This window comes from Neltuma alba, unplaced genomic scaffold (genome assembly GCF_004799145.2).
Source record: "Neltuma alba isolate B1F8T4 unplaced genomic scaffold, ASM479914v2 tig00010174_pilon, whole genome shotgun sequence".
NCBI lineage: Eukaryota > Viridiplantae > Streptophyta > Magnoliopsida > Fabales > Fabaceae > Neltuma > Neltuma alba.
In genome coordinates this window covers 762,426-781,196 of record NW_021635117.1, presented here as the reverse complement: position 1 = coordinate 781,196, position 18,771 = coordinate 762,426, and the positions used below count along the sequence as shown (strand labels likewise).

General features: G+C 32.0%; 1 protein-coding gene across 1 annotated transcript; it reads right to left on the bottom strand.

Moving 5' to 3' along the window:
• Positions 1–3,654: 3,654 nt before the first annotated feature.
• Positions 3,655–11,256, bottom strand: LOC114754679 (SEC12-like protein 2). Its single transcript, XM_028943479.1, has 10 exons — positions 10,917–11,256; positions 10,379–10,473; positions 10,017–10,167; positions 6,884–6,975; positions 6,627–6,726; positions 4,903–4,978; positions 4,702–4,822; positions 4,376–4,492; positions 4,219–4,286; positions 3,655–3,940 (listed from the first exon to the last, which is right to left on the bottom strand). Exons 1-10 carry the CDS (start codon positions 11,199–11,201, stop codon positions 3,831–3,833), a joined length of 1,215 nt encoding a protein of 404 aa, XP_028799312.1. The 5' UTR covers positions 11,202–11,256; the 3' UTR covers positions 3,655–3,830.
• Positions 11,257–18,771: the final 7,515 nt, after the last annotated feature.

The following is an 18,771-nucleotide window of genomic DNA, read 5'->3' as shown; positions in this document are numbered from 1 at the left end:
AAAATTTGGACATACCTTAACTCTGAGACAAAAGATGTGTATTTAGAAAAAAATTAATTTTTTAGTTCTTTAATATTTAATTTATTTATAACTTAATCTTTTAATTATTACTATGTGTGATTCAATTTTTAAATTTTTAGCTCTCTTGCGACTCTGCTTATCTCATCAACCTTTTATATTAGTATCCTCGTATCCATAACTCAGTTCTTTGTGGCAAAAATGGCTTCCAACTCAGCACTCTACATGGTTTTTCTTTTTTAAAAAAATAAAATTTTTGAAAAAGGGTCGGAGCTCTGATTGAAACTACCCAAATAGTAAGAGAGAGAGCTTGAGATCCTTCTGGATTCTGCAAGTAAGGCCGTGAGGAGTATCAGAGAGAAAAGAGGCTGGAAGGTAAAGCCTTGGTAGAGGATACAAACATGCCTTATAAAGATACAGATCCAAGATCCAAGCCATGGCTTCTATTTCTAAGGCTCTGGATCTCTTTGATGTTATTGATTGTAAATCCACATAAAAAAAAAAAGTACTCCTAGGTTATGTTTGGTAGAAAGTATTGAAAATAAGAGATTGAGATTGAGATTACAATTGAGAAAATCTATTAAAAGAATATTTAGTATAAGAGATTATTTGTTATATAGGATTAGCCAAACCCATGTATGTGGGATTGGAAAATACTATGGGGGGAAGTGGTATTTCTCAATCCTACTCTATGGGTTTACTTAATCCCATATAATAAGCAATTACTCATGCTAAATATTATTTTAATGATTTTTTTCCAATTGCAATCATAATCTTAATCCCTCATTTTCAATATTTCGTACCAAACGGGACCTTACTGTCTTTAATATAGGATGTTAATCTTATATGTAAGATTTATTTCATATGTTTATCAATTTTTTTGTCAAATTAACCGTATTGATATTCTTTTAATAATAATCAAGTGTAAGAGAAGGAGGGAATTAAGAAAAATGATTTAGATGTTTTAGAAAAAATATATCATATTAACTAATTTAACTAACATCCTTAATTTATTTAAATTAATTAATTATATATAATATCAAGGACAAGAGGAGTATTAACTTTCTCTCTGTCTTTCTTCTGAAACCTGAAGAATCTGATAAAATTATTGTGTATTGTGTGGTGTTGGACTTCGATACTAGATTTTGGTGTGGATGTCAGCGCGTGGTGGGATCAAGTTTTGGGTGTTTCTCCACTCGTTCGCAGGATATATAAACAAAGGATCACACTTGTGACTCGATACGCTATGCATCGCTATCCAGTGATCATGCATATTTTTATTCGGGCGGATTCAACCAGTCCAAGGACTCTTCCTCGCGAAAGCCACCTCCTCTCTCTGTTTTTTTTTTTTTTTAATATAAATTTTACTCTGCGCGTCTGTTTTTTTTTAAATAAACAACAACTATCATCATCATCTTATCCCTAAATATAAGTACAATTTATAACTTATCTTAAATTTTTATGGTAAATTTTCTATTTTACCCACATTAATTATTTATCTTAATACTTAATATGTTTATTATCTCATTTCTCAAATCATTGTCTCTCTTCATCACATATTCTCTCTTTTTTTGTAATTTTTCTAATATAATAATTTTTTTATTCTGTTTCTTATACTTTTTATCCTATACATAAAAGATATTTTGGAAAAAAATTCTAAATTCTACTCATTTATTGTCTTTAACTAACTTTTTTATTTAAATGATGAAGTCTAAGGTTGCTTATAAAAAAGAACATAGTTGGAAGACATTTTTGCCACATATGACTAAGCTTTATAGATACAAGGGTAATAGAATAAGAAGTTGACAAGGTAAGTGACTGAGTTATATGCAAGTTAAAAATTCAAAGGTTGAATTATAACGAGTCATAGTTAAAGGAATAAGTCATGAGCTAATAGGAGAATTACAATCAGGTTCGAAGAAGGGATTTAATTATCCTAAAGTCTATTGATAATTAAAGAGCATACAATAATAAATCCCAAAGTAAGGAAGACAACGTAACAAGCTCAAGCTAGTCACTTGTTATTAAGATTTTTTTTTACCAATTAAATTTCTTTCTTGGAATCTTATGATGATTCTCCTTAAGTTAGTTAAAAGTTGAAGACTAAAAGATTTAAGGTTAAGGTGTAAATTTGCTTTGAATGATTTCATTTAGGAGCATTGGGTATCCAAAAAAATTTTTGGAAGTTAATTTGCTCCAAACATTTAAAATCATAACAATATTGTCATCTATCGTTAAAAATATTAACGATTAACGTTATTATTTTAATGGTAAAAGACAATATTATTATGATTTTAAATTTTCAAGACAAATTTGCTTATAAAAAAAATTCTAGATACTTAGTGTTTGTAAATCAAAACTTTCGGAACAAATCTGTACATTAAACCAAAATATTACTTTTCCCAATGTTTTATGGTAATAATTGTTTCTGGTTATTTAGTAATTCATAGATAGAGGATATTTTTAAGAGTTAAGGTGCATCCAATAAAAAGTGCTGAATGCACTACAAAATATTTTAAGGTGTTGGATGTACCTGAAAAAATACTTCGAGTTCTGGATGCATCTTAAACCTATTTTTAAACTAAAGTTATTTTTTTCAATTATTTTATTTTATTCTACTTTGTGTACTAAAACAAAAGAAAATAAAAAATTAATTTGAAATCGTACTAGCAATGGTAATCCATATCGTTATAAATATTAATGGTTGCTGTTAGATTTTTCACCCTATCTTATCATTTTGACAAGTTCTTTAGATTTACGTAGAGATTAGTCAAACTACTTGATTTCACATATAATTCAATTATCCAATAAAAAGCAAGGCAAGCAAGATATCTACACTGTCAGAGAGCAAAACTAAATTTGGAAGTCTAACAATTTAATGAATTTATAGTATTTTTCAAATTGCTATCCTTACTCTCCCCACCATCTCTCTGCTCGTTCCTCCCTCTACTCTATACACCATTTTGTCTCCTCGCCTTCTCCATTTATCTCTCTCGTCTGTCTAAAATTTTCTTGCGGTGATTTAAGCATAAATACGAGTCAAAAAACCAATAATGATTTTATAATCACACTTTCTCTAAATCAATTAGACTCTACTACCGCAAAGATAAGCACTATAATACTCCTCTGATCCTTCACATAAGATCTATTTAACTAATTTGATTAGATTAAGAAAGTTAGGTATTTTTTTTTTTGAGCTGGTAAGTTAATTAATTATAAGAAATATAACATGTTTTTTTTTTCTAAAACACCATACTATAATCATTTTTCTTAATATTATCTCTCTCTTTCTCTCATACTTGATTATGATTGACGGAGTATTAATATGAATACTTTTAAAAAAAATTGATAAATATAAGAAATATGTTTTATATTTAATATCAAAATCAACTTAACAATTAGATCCTATAAAAAAAACCAGAGGAGTAATAATTATTATAAAATCAATACTTTTCATAATAGTTAGTCAGTTAAATTTCAACTGAGACATACAGATAGAGCTACAAGTTCTTCCAGCGGCCCCTCCAAATGGCGCACATGCTGTCATATGAGGGGGTTTTAAAATAATTCATTAAAGGTACCCTTTTTAAAATTTTTATTAGTTCTTATTGAAATTACAACTTAGTCTTACTGAATTTAACAATTGTGAGTGATAATTCTGATTATGTTATTACCTATAAACAAGTTAAGGGAGTTCTGAAGGACATCACTCAATATTATGTGAACTTAAAAAGACATCTACATCCCCAAAATCAAACATGCATAGAAACCATGCTGTTAGATTTACAAACCTTTTTAGCTAACATTACACGTCAATTTCGAAGAAAAGATAACTCCAACTTGTCAATGTCTTGAAGTCTCAGAAAGTAGGCAGCTATTGCGAGTATGATGATGAGTACAGCAATCCATAAGCTCAATCCTCCTGAAAAGAAATTAACACACGTATTAATAATGATCATGAAAGTCTCAACAGCCGTAAAGCTAATATTTTCCAACAACCCTTTTGAGAAGTTAGGCTTGAAAAGAAACCATTAGAAGTTCAGCGCATTAAGTTGTGCAGTTGGATAATTTACTCTAAACTAATATTTGGTTTCATGAAATATTAACCAAAACATGCGAGACCCATTTACAGTAATCGTATAACAGAACCAGGGACATGATTCAGTTATCAAGCTACTTTAATTTTAAATATCCACATACCACTTTTCTGCTTCTTCTCAATTACAGTAACCCTTGCACTTGAATCAAAGGATACAGAAGCCAACGCCCTGTACTCAAGAGTCAAAGCCATCAGTAACTTTCTATATGCAAACTTCTAGTTCCAAGTAAAAACAGTAACAATATATTGGTTTCAAACCTTGAATCATTGGAGAAAGCTAACGCAGTTACTATGCCAAGGTGAGCCTTTTTAATGATTGAAAGAATCTGCATATTTGTCGAATTCACGATCACAATGTCTCCTGAAGGTGTTCCACTGCATGTCAACCCACCAAAACAGAATAGATGAGTTCTGGACAAGTTTCACGCACACTCCTGTTTTACCTTTTCTAACCTATCTTTATTGACCACTAGAAAAGATGTATCAGATTAGATGAGTTCTGGACAAGTTTCACGCACACTCCTGTTTTACCTTTTCTAACCTATCTTTATTGACCACTAGAAAAGATGTATCAGATTACTTACCATGCAACTAACTTTCCATCAGTTGAGACATTAAGTGCAGAGATTGCATCACGAATAATATGCTTCGAGCCAATCCTTGCCCCAGTTTTTGCATCCCATGTCAGAATGCTCCCGCCTTTGTCTATATCCAGCAATAAAATAGTTTTCAACTAAACTAAACATGACTACCCTCAGATTACTTCTAATCCAGTGAGCATATACCTGTCATAGCAGCAATATACAAGACATGGGTCCTATCATTAACTTGAGAAAATCTGCAAGAGCTAAAAACCTCACCCTGCATGGTAGTTAACAAAATATGATTAGGATACAAATAGTGAAAAGTCAGATGATTACTGAAAAAAAGATTATCTAAAGCACTATACTGTCTTATGATACAATGAATGCAGTTCAGAACATTACCCATTGGGCAGTGTAACGGTGGAAAAAAAAATTAAAACCTTCTATTACATTTTGGCTAGATCTCGATGATTATAACTATCATGTCTATACAGATACATCAGGGATATTCCATAATACGTCTCAAACAGTTTGGCTACAATTAGGATACATATACGTCATACGTGTGACATGAGATGAAAAATGTGTCAAAGAATAAGTTTTTTTTTTTTTTTAATTTCATGCTACCTCCGGTCCTTAATATAAGAGTTCTTTTAACTTTTATTTTGGTCCTAATTATAAGACCTCAATTTACTTTGTCTCTTATATTTATCTATTTTTTTTCCAAAATAGTCCTTGTAATAATGATAATTCTAATCAATACACTTGATCAACAAAAATATTTTAGGAAATACAATATTTATTTATTACAAATAACTAACTTAACTAGTTTTCTTAATCTACTCAAATTAGTCAACTAGCTCTTATATTAAAGACCGAAGGTAGTATTAACTATTCTCTTGATATATGCCATCAGCTTTCTTTCATCCTATCCTTTCTTCTTTTTCATTTAACTAATAATTTGGTCTCCCACATATTGGCCAGAGCTCAATGAGCTAGATATTCACGACTTGTGGATAATATAGCATGTTGTAAATTTTATATCTTATCCTGAATTCTTGATATCAATGATTTGTATAATCACCCGCTCTACCATTGGATATTGATTCTCTTTGTTTCTCAAAGCCACTTTATGATCTTATGCTCTTTTTAGTATCAATTAATTAACAAGTCCAGTCCAAATATGTGTGTGTGTGTGTGTGTGTTTCGTAAGCAACATCACTCCAGAATTGAGGAATGCGAAGATAAGAAACAGACAAATGCATTCAGCAATTAAATAAATACTTCTAACGCATTTTCAAATTGGCCGCTACCATTTAAGGGTCTAGGTTAAAAGAAGATATTCAATAGTATCCCCGAGGAGTAAGGTATTTGAAAGAAACCCAAAAGGAAATCGGAAATTCCTCACCCGCTCCCCAAGCTAAGAAATATATCAACATGCCTAGCTAAGGACTATATGTCGGTCAGACCAGGTAGTTAGAATACTTCTGATCAAAACACCAGTTGTTTGTTATGTGTTGATGTAAAATCACTTCCATCTGATGCAGAGTCAGAAAAGACAACTATGAAAGATCACCTTCTTCTAATTTACCTTGTAAAGCTATCTACCAATCAATTAGTAGATACTGGAGAGCAATGATACTCCACAGGAAATGATGAGAAAACCACAAAAAATTAGCATTACTAACAATAATTATATAGTTTTATAACATATAATTTTGAAGTATCATAACTTATTCAGCCTTCAAAAAGCATAGACTGCACATGTTTGCATTCTATCAATTATTTAATATTTATAGATTCCACATTTCATTACTTACTCATTGCCAATAGTGGAGTGCAGTTCATAGTACACCCAATGTCACTCACATTAGTTTAAACTTTATAGTCAACATTCTTTCTGTAAGTGACAATAAATTGCTCACATTTTTACTTGACATGGAGGTTAGGACCGTTGATGAGGAAACATCCCAAACTCTGCACGGCCCACCACTTCCCAAAGAGACAAGCAGTTTAGCATCAGAGCTGCAAGACAATGAAATCAGATTATAAGCGAAACCCTCATAAAAAATACAATGGGTAAACAGAACTTCTCTTCTCTTGCTTCCAAAAACCTTTTCTTCTTTTCTTTGTAGTATTCAATTAAAAAGTAAAATCTCTATAATATTGCTAAACAACAAACCTGAAATGTAAATCTTTTACTGTTGAATAAGCTTGAGGCTCATTCAGAATAATTTCCATGCTAGGCCACTTGAAAACCATCAGATTGCCATCCTGTAATGCACCAAAATCAGAAAATCATATAGCATGCCACTCCTTTATCAAAACAGACACTACATACCTTGTACTTGGTTTTTTAAATGAAGTTTCAAACAAAATTCTTGCTCATAAGGCATCTAAGGAAAAGAAAACACCCTGAAAACACAAGCGTTCAGCTCCAACTAAATCTTCCAAATTCCAAATCACTATAAAACTTTCATGTTGCTACGAAGTTCTAACCCTCTTTGTTCCATTTCCACCAAATATTCCAATAACAAAAATACAAAATCCTTCTTATACAAATTATGATAAATCTAAAATTGTTCAACAATTCATAGAAACGAGGGAACGTAATAGCACTTCTTTTTCATTCAAGATATCAACACAAAAAAAATGTTAGCAGAGCCTTTTTGACCAGGTGATGGAGGCTCAAGAGTTTGATATGAACTTCATTCGCTCTCCTAATTAAATTCAATTTTAGGGATATGACATTGTAGACATGTGTTATGTCTATACTCTATACCCAATTGGTTTCAAGCAAAGAGGCATGTTGAAACATATAGAAAACCATCATAGCCTTCTTGTAGTACTCTGAGCTTGTGAGGTGAAATCTTTCTCGACATATATATTGCTATACTGAAGAAGAAAACACAAAGCATTCAACACAACGTTCTATTTTTTCCTAGGCATCCGATTTGGTTGGATTTTCAATTAATACATATGCTTCCAAGTTGTGAATTGTAAATCATATCATCACGAGATTCAACAATAAGTGGAAAATAATTCAAAGTATAAAATATGACATACGTATATCTTTATAGTATGAATAAACTCAAAATTGTAAAGGTAGCATAAGAGTTAAAAATATGACATATGGATTGACGTTTTATCAAACATGGTAGCAGCCATCCAAACCTCTCCAACAATCTACAATAACCATGATATTAAATTTTCTCCTGTCTCTTCCTGTTACTCTCTGCTTGTCTTTTTTCTTTTTTCTTTTTGGAGGGGGAGGGGGAGACAATGTTGAAGACTCATCCGCTCCTTTTTTTTAAAAACAATACCGTATTGGCATTGTGATAAAACCCAATTTTTATATATTTTATCCCACATTAATTTAGGATTTAAATGATAATTTTGAGCTTAAATGAACTTTTTATGCATTATTGGATTAATTGGTTGATTTTTGGACTTTGCATAAAAATTGAGATTTTGGATTAAAAATATAGATATTTTGTGCTTTCCTATTTTTGACTTGGAATCAATTTTTCCTATTTCTTTGGAAACAAGTCTCATATTTTTAGAAAGATTAGTTTTAGAAAGTTTTGCAATTTCTTGCCTAATTTTTGTGCATATCTAATATTTAATTTTGATAGAGATTATATTATATTTGGATATAATCTACATTAATAGATGCACTTAAATTCTTGTAGGTTAAGAAAGAGCATATAGAAAATCCAATGGTGCAAGATTGTTTCTTGGGATTTAAGCACAATCCAATGGCTAATATCAAGTGAGCCAATTAATTACTAATGGGCTTGAGCTTTAGATTCATAAAAATTTCCTTTTCTCCCATCAAAATATTTTTCTTATTTGAGAGGACAATTTAACGCCATATATCATATATATATTCCCTCATATATTTGATTCATGGAACGTGAATTCTTTCCTTTCAACATTATCCCATATTCACCATATACCTCACGTCATTCACCCACCAAATTCAATCACCTCTATCTCCATTCATACACGCACAATTTCTCACCATCACCTTCAATTAATTCATGGCTATGGCATCTAATAACTTTGGAGGAGGAGATAATACCATGGAAGCTTAAGCTTATAGGGAGGCAACTTGGGAGGAGCATGAAGGAGACTAGAGCCTTGGGCTAGCACTTGAAGACCACAAGGGAGTGCTATTCCATTTATCTTTTTAATTCAAGGACTTGAATTTGTTTAGTTTTAAATGAGTTCAAGTTGTAATTTTATTGAGACAATTTAGTTCTAGATTGTCAATTTTATTCTTGGATTAAATTGATATTTGGATCTTATTTGTGCCAAGATACTTGTTGGAAGATATGTTTGGAACCTTTGCATTGTTAATTGAATTTATAATTGAGTTTTCATTATGAGTTTAATTATCAATGTGGTTTGAATTGCAAAATTTGGGTTCTTTCACCTCTTAATTGTTTAATTAAGTCGGTTGATTATCTGATTGTTTAACTGGATAATTTCAAACATAATTTCTAAAATTAATTGAGTTATTTTTCATTGGTTTTAATAAGCTTAATCAACCAACCTTATACTGTTATGAGTTCTCTAATAGTTTAAGAGTTTTTGAAGTTGAGGGTTTCCTTTATTTCAAGTAGGTAATTAAGTTTATTAATTCCACTCTCTTATCACCTCCCTTGGGTCTAATTAACTGATTAAGGTTATGAAGGTTGAATTCATGCGAATCCTAAGTTGTCCCCTCTACCGTACCTGAAGAGAAATTTCTGAATTTTTATTTGCTGATTCTCTTTGCTTTCTGATTCATTTTCTTCATTCATTATTTTTATTTTCCTTCAAAAAAAACCCCCAAAAATTGCATTGCATTTATTTAGTTTAATTTAATTTTCATATAGATTTTAGGACATTTGCATTTTCCATTTAGGATTAGAATTTTGCATTTTAGTTTAGGTCCAATTTATTGCATTTTTTTATCACCTAAATTTTTACCTAAAGAAACCCATAAATTGCTCCTTGGAAGTAATGACCTAGGTCGATCCTAAACTACAAATCAATTAGGACCTAGTTTAATTGAGTGCTTTAACGACAAGAAGCATCATCACATTGCTCTGTCTTTGAGGAAATATTGGTTAAAATTTGTAGCATTTATTACTGACTTTTGAAGAGCTTGGATCCACACACCATGATAAATAAGCACATTAAATAAAATAAGAATAGCAGTTACAGAAAATTAGTTGAGATGCTTCTGCACAGCCTCTATTTCTTTCATGTTGCAGAAGATTTTCATGGTTATAAGCAGTATCATTTTCATAATGAAAATACTGTACCTCCCCACCAACAGCTAGCATAGTGCCATCATTGTCAAACACCAGAGCTAACTGCTGCCCGACATCATCTAACTCATTGAGTACTTTATCAGAAACCTTTAGACCTAACTTATGATTTTCTGCACTCCTGTTTTGCTCCCATTCAAACCATCTGCATGAACAATTCACAATCCATGTCATAATGTTTCAAAGCTGGAGATAATGAAGTTCCACTATTGTATTAAAAATTAATATCTTGCCTAGTGTGCATTTAGATTAAACTTTCAGATGTACAACTCCTCCTCAATGTATTATGATACAAACTAATATTTTTACGAAGGAAACAACTTGAGCAAACAAGGAAAATATTAGAAGCAATATACCTGCAACCCTTTGGCATCGCACAAACAAGGCCATCTCCACCGGGGTGAAGTGCCATTCTATAAGGCAACTCGGAATCAGTTCCAAGCCTGCCCACCTGTAATATTGAAGAAATTACTCAAACGATAAGGGCAGAATTAGATAAGCACAAGCCACGTACTTTTAATGATATCTTTCTACAATCTTAGATTTTCATTGCAAAAATTACTAAACCATTTGATGTTGAAAAATTTTCTCAAACAGGTCACGTCAAAATGCAGCAAAACATACAAATTCATGCAATCTAAACAACTCGATTTTATAATCCATGGGAGTGGGGAAAACATAACAGAAAGGCAGCCCAATCAACTTTCATCACCACAACACTAAGACGAGCCTAAATTCATATAGTTGTCATTAAAACACGCATGAATCGGCTATGAACCTGACAACAAAAATCAGAAAAAACTCAGATCTAATTCCTCTAGTTTCAACTCAAAAAACACAGGCCAAATCAAATCCATAAGAATCTAGTATCGAGAAAGCAGGAGAGTAGCATACTGGCTGATCAGATAGAGAATTAGATACGACATCAAAATGTGCAAGCAACACAGCATTGGGAATACCACTACTGCCTTCACCACCACCACCACCACTGATCGCAAGGAAGTGCTCGCCGAACTGCTCGGGTGGGAGAGGCACGGAGCTCTCGGCGTTGTTAGAGGCTTCGCCAGTCGTTTGATTCAATACTGATTTGATAACATTTGGTGGGATCCATGCTACTGAGTAGGAAGGAACGCCGTATTTCTTCAGATTTGGAGGAACTGCTACACCGCTTCCAACCATTCTCTCTCTTTTCTTGGCTCTATGTGCTTCCGACTATTCTTTCGCATCAAAGTTCCAGGCTGATTCTAGAGCCCATCCTTTTCCCGCAACAACAGCATTTTTGTGCTAAACAAAGGCAATATATGCTCTTTGAATGATTTGGTTAACGGAATAAAAGATAGGATCAAGTGCGTGCAGCACTATTAAATATTCGCCCACATTTACCCAATGTCCTGTGGGCGGGTTGATAATCAAGATTTTTATTGGCAACGGGCGAGCTTTGGTTCAAAGAAGAGGCAGAAAAGAAATGAAATCTAGGACATGATTTTCCTTTAAAGAGCTGAAAATTTGTTCCCACCAGAAGTGATGGGAACAAATTTTCAGTCGCCTATACTAAAGAATGATTGACCCATTTGCCTCTAAAATTTTTTATTATGGAGTATGTCTAGTGCTTGGCTGGAGAGTAATAATGGAATACTTATTGGTGATCATGTCCTGGATGTCTCTCTATCTTTCTTTAGTCTTGGTGCCACCTTCTTACACTCTCATCATCAACATCACTAATGTAAACGAACGCCATAACATCATTCATCGTATTTACCCATAATATGCTTCGCCGTTCCATTATTCACTCTTGGCTACTTCACTGCTCGCCAATTAATATCTTCATATGGCTCGGTGAGTTGGTATATGAAAACTCGTGTGTGTGTGTGTATTCATTCATATACAATGAAAAAGTTTTAAGTCTGTTTGTTACTTTGAATATTCTAAAACGTCCAGGAAAAAATCTAACACGATAGCCATGCTATTTGAGTTAAGTAAATTGATCTTTTATTGCCATTTTTATGTGTCAACATACTTTGTTTCGTGAATAAAAAGACTGAGCGTAATTAGAATTTTGTGCAAAATTTTGAATATCGTGCATGAAATTAGAATTTGTATAGAGAAATTTGAATATGCTTAAAAAAATTAAAATTTGATAAGAAAATCTGAATTTACTGTATCAAATTTAAATTTACTTGCTCTTTTTCTTGTCATATTTATTTAAATGATAATTTATTGAATTTTTTAATAATATTATTATTCTCTAAGGTTGAAAAACAGTTTTTTTATTTATAACATTTTGTCTTTTATCAAAACAGCATTTTTTATTTAATAATATTGTATTCTTTCATTAAGGGTAATATGGTAAAATGGCTCGATTTTTCATATTTTCATCCAACCAAACATAAACTTTCCATTGAACTATTTTCAATTCCCATGTGAACTAAACACTCACTCACTTAGAAATTTTTCATTCCCTTTCTTTTAATTCCTTTTCATTCATTTTCATTCCAATCGATTATTTGAACCAAACGAGCCCTAAAGTAATGAGTGGTGCAATTTTACCCCTAAAGTTATTAAAATGGTGCAAGCAATTTCACCCCTGCAGTTATTAAAACGGTGCAATCTCTTTAACTGTTAAAGTATTGAGTCAGCAGAGTTTGAATTAAAATATCTTATTTAGCATATGAATGGGTAGCTAGCATGGGGGGGGGGGGAAAACCTTATTTGGTGTATGTCTGAATATTTCAAAAGAGCTTTTAACCATAAGGAGAAAATTAAAACAAACAGAGGTGTATACATTCTGCTCTTTGCAAATGAGGAGTAGCAGATTGGGAGCTGTACTAATGCCTTCTTATTACAATACCTTCTTCGCCTCTCTGGATCAGATTGGATCAAGTGGAATCTCTCTCACAAAGCGGGATTACCTCAACTAGTCCGTGTTATTTGATTATATGTGCTAGGATATTTGGGTGGCAAGAGGTAATAGGCTTTTCGACTCGAAGGGGCTTATGGAAACTTCTCCAAGTAGCTCGAGCCTTAATCGAGCTGTTGTTGACCAAGAACTTGTTCAGAGGACTAGGTTTTTCAACCTCTTCCCTCGAAAAGTGAACAATCAGGTGGACATTCCGGAAGACGCTGTCAAATTGGAGGTGGATGGATTTGTGTTGGCAAGTGGACGATATAGAGGTGGAGGAGTAGTTAGGACTAGAGATAATACACGGATAAGTGGATTTAGTCCAATATTCCTAATCAATTTTCCTTTTTTTCCCAAGCAGAATCAGATTTCAAGAAATATAGATCAGAATATAGATACTAGGAACCATAGTTCTTCTTCAATCTTAGCCGAATATATGGATGTGCAATTTCTGGAAGCCTGAAAAGTTCATTTTGTTTTAACCACTTTTGTGCTTTTTTTTCCACATGGTTACAAACTCTTTTTAAAATATTCAGACATAAAAAAATCCATGTCTGCTGCCCATTCATATGCCAAATAAGATTTCTTTTTGCTCAAACTACGCTGACTCAGCATTTTAACCGTCAAACGAACCGTTGTGTTAAAAACGGATGAGATTACGTCATTTTAATGACTTCATATGTGAAATTGTACTAATTATTTTAAAACATCTAACTTTTTTTTAGTTTTAAATTAAAAAAAGTGTCTTCTATGCTTTAAATAAATAATAATAAATAAATATATAGTTATTGATTTGACCTAGCATTGGCAAAAAAATAAAATAGAAGAAACAACACATTATATATTCTAAAACAATATTTAATACCGCCACTAGAGCAGCATATCGTTATCGTTAACTGATATTAATATATTTATACAATACTTCCCTATTTTTTGATGTAAAAATTACTTAACAAATTTAGATAGGTTAAGTAAGTTAGATAAGTTAAGTAATTATAACAAAATATGATTAATCTTCCTCAGACAAACGTGTAATTAGACTATGTAACAAAAAGAACATACAATAATTTAATTGTTGGCAAAAAAAAAATAGTTAATCTGAAAAATACTATTTAATCTCTCTAAAATATTCATATATAACATTACATTATATAATAAAATAAATCATAAATAATTCTATAAAATATACATTTTTTGGGGTGAAATGCATAGTTTATGTGTGATATAGATCACCAAATTATTAAGTCACGTTAAATTTTTATGTCAATATTTATTAACTTTATTTTATTGTCTAATGTTATTATGAGAGAGAGTAATTTTTTATAATTGTCTAATTCATCTAACTTAATTTACTTAAAATTATTGAGTACGCGAAAAGTATATATTGTTTATTCTTATTTATTTAAAATCATAAAAGACACTTTTATTTTTATTTAAAACTAAGTTTTCTATTCCAAATCATTCTAAGAGCACAAATTATCTTCATTTAACACAAAAAATGTCATCATTGCAGGAAAAGGATAGGCAGCGGATAGTAATGGTATTGGAGAGAAGCCATGCACCTAATTTTAGTGTAATCTCGCTCAGCGATTGATGAGCACTGCACAATCTGCCCTTTGGTCTTACTTCAAGTTCATAATGGCGTTACACATGCAACAAGGTGTTTAATTTATACAAGAAGAATCCCCATGATCCATTGACAATGAATAACAATTTTTGATTTTTTGATTTTTCTTCAGTTAACTTCACTCAAAATAAGTGGACACATCATTTGAACGAAAAAGGCATAATGTGATATGAATATAAAGTATTTTAAGTATTTTGAGTAAATGTCAATTTTTCATACTAGTCTCCCTTCTTTGTTTTGGGGAAAGAAAGTTTGAAAGAAGCCACGATGAAAAAAGATAATAAGATAAAAGAAAATGTCTTTCACGATTTGGAATAAATAAGATAGATAAATAAATAAATATCTTAATGATTGAAGTACATTTGGAATCAAAATGTTTCCGATTGAGCAAGAACAAAACACAAATGTATGCATTGCAATTTTGGGGGGACACAAGGCAATGGTAATTCGGAGGTGAAGATGGGAGATCAAGTCATTCCTCAAGTATCAAAGTTTAAATTCCTAGGATCTATTGTACATGAGGATGGTGAAATTGATGGAGACGTTTCTCATAGAATACAAGCTGGCTGGTTAAAGTAGAGGAAGGCTACCCGAGTTATTTGCGATAAGAAGGTACTTGAAAAAACTTAAAGAAAAATTTTATCAGCCTGCTCTACGACCAGCTATATTGTACAGTAATGAATGTTGGACGACAAAGGAAAAACAAGAGCACAAATTTGGGATAGCAAAAATGAGGATGTTGAGATAGATGTGTGGTCATACAAGAAAAGATAAGATTCGAAATGAAAATATCAGAGCAAAAGTTGATGGCGCCTATCCAGGAGAAAATGGTTGAACACCACTTAAGATGGTTTGGACATGTGCAGAGAAGACCATTGGAGGCTCCATTGATGAGTGTAGATTAGACATTATAGAGTCCCATAAAGAAGGGCAGAGGAAGATCGAGAAGAAAGCTCAATGAGGTCATTAAACGAGACCTCTTGGTTAACAGCATATCTAAGGATTGGGTTGTTGACAAAGCACGATGGCGTCATGTGATTGTGTAGTTGACCCCACCTAGTGGGATAAGGCTTGTTATTGTTGTTGTTGAATGATTGTAGTACATTGATCATTATCAGAGTTTTAGAGTGTATGTTAAACTAAGTCTCACATTATTCAAAATTAATAAAGCCTTAATATATATATTATTAAAGGGTTAAGGTACAAAAATACCCCAAGAATTTCCACCTATGAGAACTATGTACTTGTAAGTTGTTTTTTTGTTCAATTATGCCCTAAAAATTTAACTTTGTAGCAATGTTGCCTTGATTTAATGAAGAGGCCAATCAATGTCGACCACCTAAGATGAGATGCCACATCAAGATACACATTAGAAATTGTTGCACACACATTAGAGCCTATACATTGTTGAGTAGCCTTTGATTGGGTTATGTAAGAGGATTAAAGCCTTTAAATCTCTTCAATTGATCCCACCAAATCAATTTGTAGGGCATTTAAAGCAGTGAGTTTGAGTACAGAAGAGAAGCAAGGAATGGGGACTTGATGACATCTTTGACAATGCCAACCATGAAGAGGGTGACTCTTGTCTTTTTTTTCTTTTTTTTTTTTGAGTAAAAGAGGGTGACTCTTGTCAAGCGTTGAGTTCAAGAGGTTGAAAATAATGGCCCTATGAGGCTCTATCACTATGGTGTGGTGGCTCCACTTTGTACTTCATGGACCAAACTTAACGCAAAGAGAAAATTCTGTGGGCGTATAAATTATCAATAGATGTGTCTTCTTTTGTTTTTTTTTCTCTTGGTGGACATATGATGCAATTCTATGGAGTTTATCCTTCTATGTGATATGCATGTGGCAAATATACAAGGAGGAGGCTGTGGGTTTTTCCATTGGCATGATGATGAAATAGGTGAGAAGTCTAAAGAGGTGATCAATAAGCCACTTGGTATTGTGGATAACTTGCTTGATGACAACATAAGGCAGAGGGGATGAGATGATAAGTAAGCATTGGTAGAGATATTGAAGGTGGGATTGCTGCCATATATGTCGACATGAAGAAGAATGAAAGCAATTTAAGGCTAGCATTTTGTGCATTGGTCCTGACTTAAGTGTCTCTTTTGTTTTCATCATTTGCTAACTGATAATGTAAGTGGTATTTAAGGGAAAGCATTGCAAGTTTTGGAACATTAGGTGTATTGTAATCAAAATGTAAGAAGATGTCTAATTATGTCGTGCTTTCAACATATCATTTAAATCTATTTGTCAAAACTTGGTTATCGATTTGTATCTTACATATTACACTTCTCTCAAATATTTAACTAATGATATCTATTCTTCCAAATACATATTTTTTAATAAATAAGCATTTGATATTTAATTACATCTTTAAAATTACTGTTCAGTCCTACATTTTGTCACAAATGAGCATTAAATATCCAAGTCAATTTCGCAAGAAATATAAAGTGGCATATAAAGCGATTAAACATTATTATATTGGATAAGAAATTACCATTAAATATCCTATTACAATATATATAATGGCACCATAAGAGCATATCCTAACGGCAATTAAATATCATGTACAATTCAAAAACAAAAGATGGCACAATAATAACATTTAAGCATCACAAGAAATCCCAAAGATGGCACCATATCAGACTACCACAATTGCACCAAAAGAAATAAACTTAAATTCTAAATGCCTACTAAAACAAAACATGTCAATTGTTAGTGTTTGCAAAAAAAAAAAAAAGATAAAAGTTGTCCCATTCCTCTCCTTGCACTGAACTTCTTTTTGGCTAGTGGAAACAATCATCATCTAATTCTTATTAGCTAGAAGCATGAGGTGGTAATTGCTTGTTCGCCTCTCCATATTAGTTTTGGAGGATTAGATGGGAGATTAGAAGGAGTGGAAGAAGTTGCTCCATCACCTTGAAATTAGACCCATGCCCTTTGCAAGAAGACATGAGCATCATAGGAAATTCTAAAGATGGCACCATATCAGACTACCGCAATTGCACCAAAAGAAACAGACACAAAATTCTAAATACCTACTAAAACAAAACATGTCAATTTTTCTTTTAACTAGCATGTCAATTGTTAGTATTTGCAAAAAAAAAAAAAAAGTTGTAAGCAATCCCATTCTTGTCCTTGCATTGAACTTCTTTTTGGCTAGTGGAAACAATCATCATCTAATTCTTATTAGCTAGAAGTCATGATGTCAAATCCAATAATTTGGTAATTAGGAGTAAGAATATTCTTAGGCATTTAAGGGCCAAAATATTATGAAGAAACGAGAGAACATAACTCTAAAAATTTTGTTAGTGTCGAGACAAAAGTACAATTTTCAAAAGTTATAGGTAGGCTTATGTAATTTTGAAAAATATGTTAGAAATTCCCAAAAATTATGAAATAATTTTAAAAATTAGAGAAAGCCCCCTGGACAGTATATTAATTTTTAAAAGATAGAATTGTGATGGGAAGTATTTATTACGATTTTCCAGTCAGTTTTGAAAGCTTGACTAATTAAGAAACATTAGTCAAAAATTAATTATAAAAAATATTTTGAGGCTCAAAAAATTGAGAAAAAATAGGGATAATCTACCTTGAGAATTATATGGCAGTGTATAATTGGTTTTATTCCCAAATTACCCCTAGAGAAATTATAAAAGAATTTAAGGTCTAATTAAGCCAAATTGAGGTCTTTTATTTGGAAAATTACTAATAAATACTTTTAAGGAAAATAAAATTTTGAGAAAATTAATAAGGTATCCCAAGGAAATATAAGATATTTTGGGATTGAAAGGAGCCCCTCAAATGTTTAAGATTTTCTTAATTCTCATACCAAGTAAAGAAATCCCTATACAATTAATAGAAAATTGAGTTGGTAACAAAGGAGGGCATTTTGGGAAGAAAAAAAATGATAAGAATGTGTTATGGACCTGACAAACAATAATTACAGTGGCCAAGATACTATAAAAATAGAATAGGAATTAATTCTAGAGCAAAGTGCACTGATAAAGTAATAAGCTCTCTCCTGTCTTTTACTAAGCCCATAATGTGCCACTTGTCAAGCCATTAATGGAGAATATTAGAGTGCCACATATCAAGCCAAAGGTGGAGAGGATTTTGACTTTGGAAAATCATTTTCTTTTGGAATTAAATCAAGGATGGAAAATGTTGCAAGAAGGCATAGGATATTGACATATCATCATGGTAATTAATAC

Bases quoted from the DNA above. Each gene is read 5' to 3' on its own strand.
- LOC114754679 (XM_028943479.1), bottom strand. From the start codon at position 11,201: ATGGTTGGAAGCGGTGTAGCAGTTCCTCCAAATCTGAAGAAATACGGC. The intron at 6,976-10,016 runs GTACAGTATTTT...GGTGCATTACAG, and splicing joins TGCTAGCTGTTGGTGGGGAG to GATGGCAATCTGATGGTTTT. The intron at 4,979-6,626 runs GTGAGCAATTTA...ACTACCATGCAG, and splicing joins CCTCCATGTCAAGTAAAAAT to GGTGAGGTTTTTAGCTCTTG.